We start from the raw sequence: 2563 nt of genomic DNA, 5'->3' as shown, positions 1-2563 counted from the left end.
TTTTTTGAAAAAAGGGGGGGGGGGGGAGGGTAAATGCATTTCTCAAAGATGAACAGTTAGCCTTACATTATGATTCTCAACATGAGACCTTGACAAAAGTACTTAAGTTTGCTTTGAACCTGGCAAACAACCTTTGTAATACAGGTTCTTTTGGATTGCTCCTTGCCTCCATACATTCTAAACCTTGTCCCTCCTGAATGTATTGATGTTTTATTTATTGTCCAAGTTTTCTTACATTTTTTTTTCCAAATGGACACACATCGGCAGACCAAAAGAAAAGAAAGGGTGTTATTATTCCATATAAAACTGAAACAAATCATAGACACTAAAGCCCTTCTCCATGAGACCATCGGGAAGCAAGAAACTGTGCCTCAAGGCTGCTTTTTCTACTGACCCTTCATTTCATTCCAACATTCCCCAAGAAAAAAGGTTTTTTAAGTGCAGTTCTCAAAGATGGAGCTGAGGCCCCATGTCAGTGTCTCCACTGGGCTCCTTGATTGCACATTCCATACTAGAGCATAAAGTGCCATGGCATTGTTTTTTTGTGTGTTTTTTTTAAACTTGGAAAGTCTTCCCCCTTTCTGTGATTTTTATTTTTTACCTTGTGGCTCCTATGTTCTTGTAATGACACATAAGAAGGTGCTTAAAGGTTTTCTTGAAGGTAGCATTGCAGAGGGCGTAGCAGGCAGGATTGATGGTGCTGTTGATATAACAGAGCCAGTAACCAATAGTCCAAACAGTGCCGGGGATGCAGGGCCCACAGAAGCTGTTGATAAGCACCATCACATTGTATGGTGTCCAGGTAACGATGAAGGCCAAGAGAATTGCTAAGATAGTCCTGGTCACTTTTTTTTCTCTAGATGGGGGTGGTTTCTTTTTGGCTGGCTGCTTGGTCATCTTGACAATTTTACGGGCTACGCTGTTCTGCTTCTCATCCTCGTTTTGGCCAGTGGTACCTACAATCTCCACAGTTGTGTTGGTTGGGACACAACAGTCCCCCTTTTGGGATTTTGTGACTATCCTGATGCATGTCAGCTTGGAGTTCTCAGCTTTGGAGTGGGCTTGAGAAATGGAAGCCCTGTTGGCTTCTTTGGCAACTTCATCCTCCTTCATGTTGGAAGCAATGACACTGACAGAGGTGGAATCATTAGAGCTCTCCTTCTCCTCCCCTTGAATACAGTTCTCTATTACACTCTCTCCAGTGGCTTTACCATTCTGAATTTTGCTATGGTCCAACCCATCATCGCTGACTGGGATGTTGTTATTGTTTGGTTTCACTATTTTACCTTGGACTAGACTGGGACAAACTGCATCTTGGTTTTGTGCTGGTTCCTTTTTTCCTTTTTTCATCCTGCTCTTGCTGGCACGAGATATTTGCCAGTAGAGAATGGTCATAATGACAACGGGCAGGTAGAACGCTGCAATGGCAGTGCCAAAAGTGACAGCTGGATTGGAAAAGAACTGGATGTAGCAATCCCTATCGGGAACTGTTCTTCCCCCAACGATAAACTGCCAGAACAGAATTGCAGGTGCCCACAAGATGAAGGACAGCACCCAAGCAGCAGCAATCATCATGCCTGCCATCTTAGTGGTCCGCTTTACAGGGTATGTCAGAGGCTTGGTGACACAAAAGAATCTGTCAAAGCTAATAATGAGAAGGTTCATGACAGAGGCATTGCTGACCACATAGTCAAGAGCCAGCCACAAGTCACATACTACAGGCCCTAAGGGCCAGTAGCCAATCACAGTGTAAAGTGTGTATAGGTTCATGGAAAAGACACCAATGATCAAGTCAGCACATGCCAAGCTGAACAAGAAGTAGTTGTTGACAGTCTGCAGGTGCCTGTTCACTTTGATTGACACCATGACCAAAATGTTCCCAATGATAGTCACTAGACTGAGAGACCCGGCTACCAGGACTATGAAGATCACCTCAACTGTTTTATAGGGGCTTCCCAGTGCCATTTCATTGTCCGTAGAAGCATTTATGTATGTTGAGTTATTCATTTCTGTGTCTATAACAAGAAACCCGATGACCAATTATCACTTAAGCCTGCAGAGGAAAGAAAGAAAACAAAATCATTATGAAATTTACCCTTGATTCTTAACAAATAAAACCCAAGAAAACTGTATGGAAAGCACTTAACTATAGTAACTTGGAGTGAGCTGGACTATTTGTGTATGAGTTATCTGAAAAATATTGTGATTTGTACTCTTCTTTGAAATAATACACAGTTGAGATTAAAATGCAATTAAAAAGCTTTTTTAAAATATATATTCTATTTCCATTTAAGAACTATTTGCGGTTTTAATTTGGATCTATGTTTGCATTCACTCCCCATACCTCCAAATTTAGTTTGTTGTGATTCAGGGCTTTTCCCAGCCTATATCTAAATTAAAGCCTTTGGCAGGTGGGGGAGCCCAACTTGAAGAACACATAGTTATTAAAATATTGAAAGCAGATGAGTTTTATTTGGAACTGGGTGGTAAAAGATCATTTAAGTTTCTTTCTGTTTCTCTCTTTTTTTTTCCAACGTGCCAACCCGAAAGTCTTCTGTGAGGT

At 41.4% G+C, this 2563-nt stretch overlaps 1 protein-coding gene across 14 annotated transcripts in view; it reads right to left on the bottom strand.

Annotated features, from left to right (window-relative positions):
* Positions 1 to 193: 193 nt before the first annotated feature.
* The window catches only part of CHRM2 (cholinergic receptor muscarinic 2), a 128634-nt gene continuing 126264 nt past the window's right edge, over positions 194 to 2563 (bottom strand). For all 14 annotated transcript variants that reach the window (XM_025202849.1, XM_025202856.1, XM_025202844.1 and 11 more), the window contains one exon: positions 194 to 2053. In XM_025202849.1, coding sequence (XP_025058634.1) covers positions 598 to 2007 — 1410 coding nt within the window. In that variant the 5' untranslated portion in view covers positions 2008 to 2053 and the 3' untranslated portion in view covers positions 194 to 597. The remainder of the gene's footprint in view (positions 2054 to 2563) is intronic.

This window comes from Alligator sinensis, unplaced genomic scaffold (genome assembly GCF_000455745.1).
Source record: "Alligator sinensis unplaced genomic scaffold, ASM45574v1 scaffold957_1, whole genome shotgun sequence".
Lineage (NCBI taxonomy): Eukaryota > Metazoa > Chordata > Crocodylia > Alligatoridae > Alligator > Alligator sinensis.
This window is presented reverse-complemented; position numbering and strand designations above follow the sequence as displayed.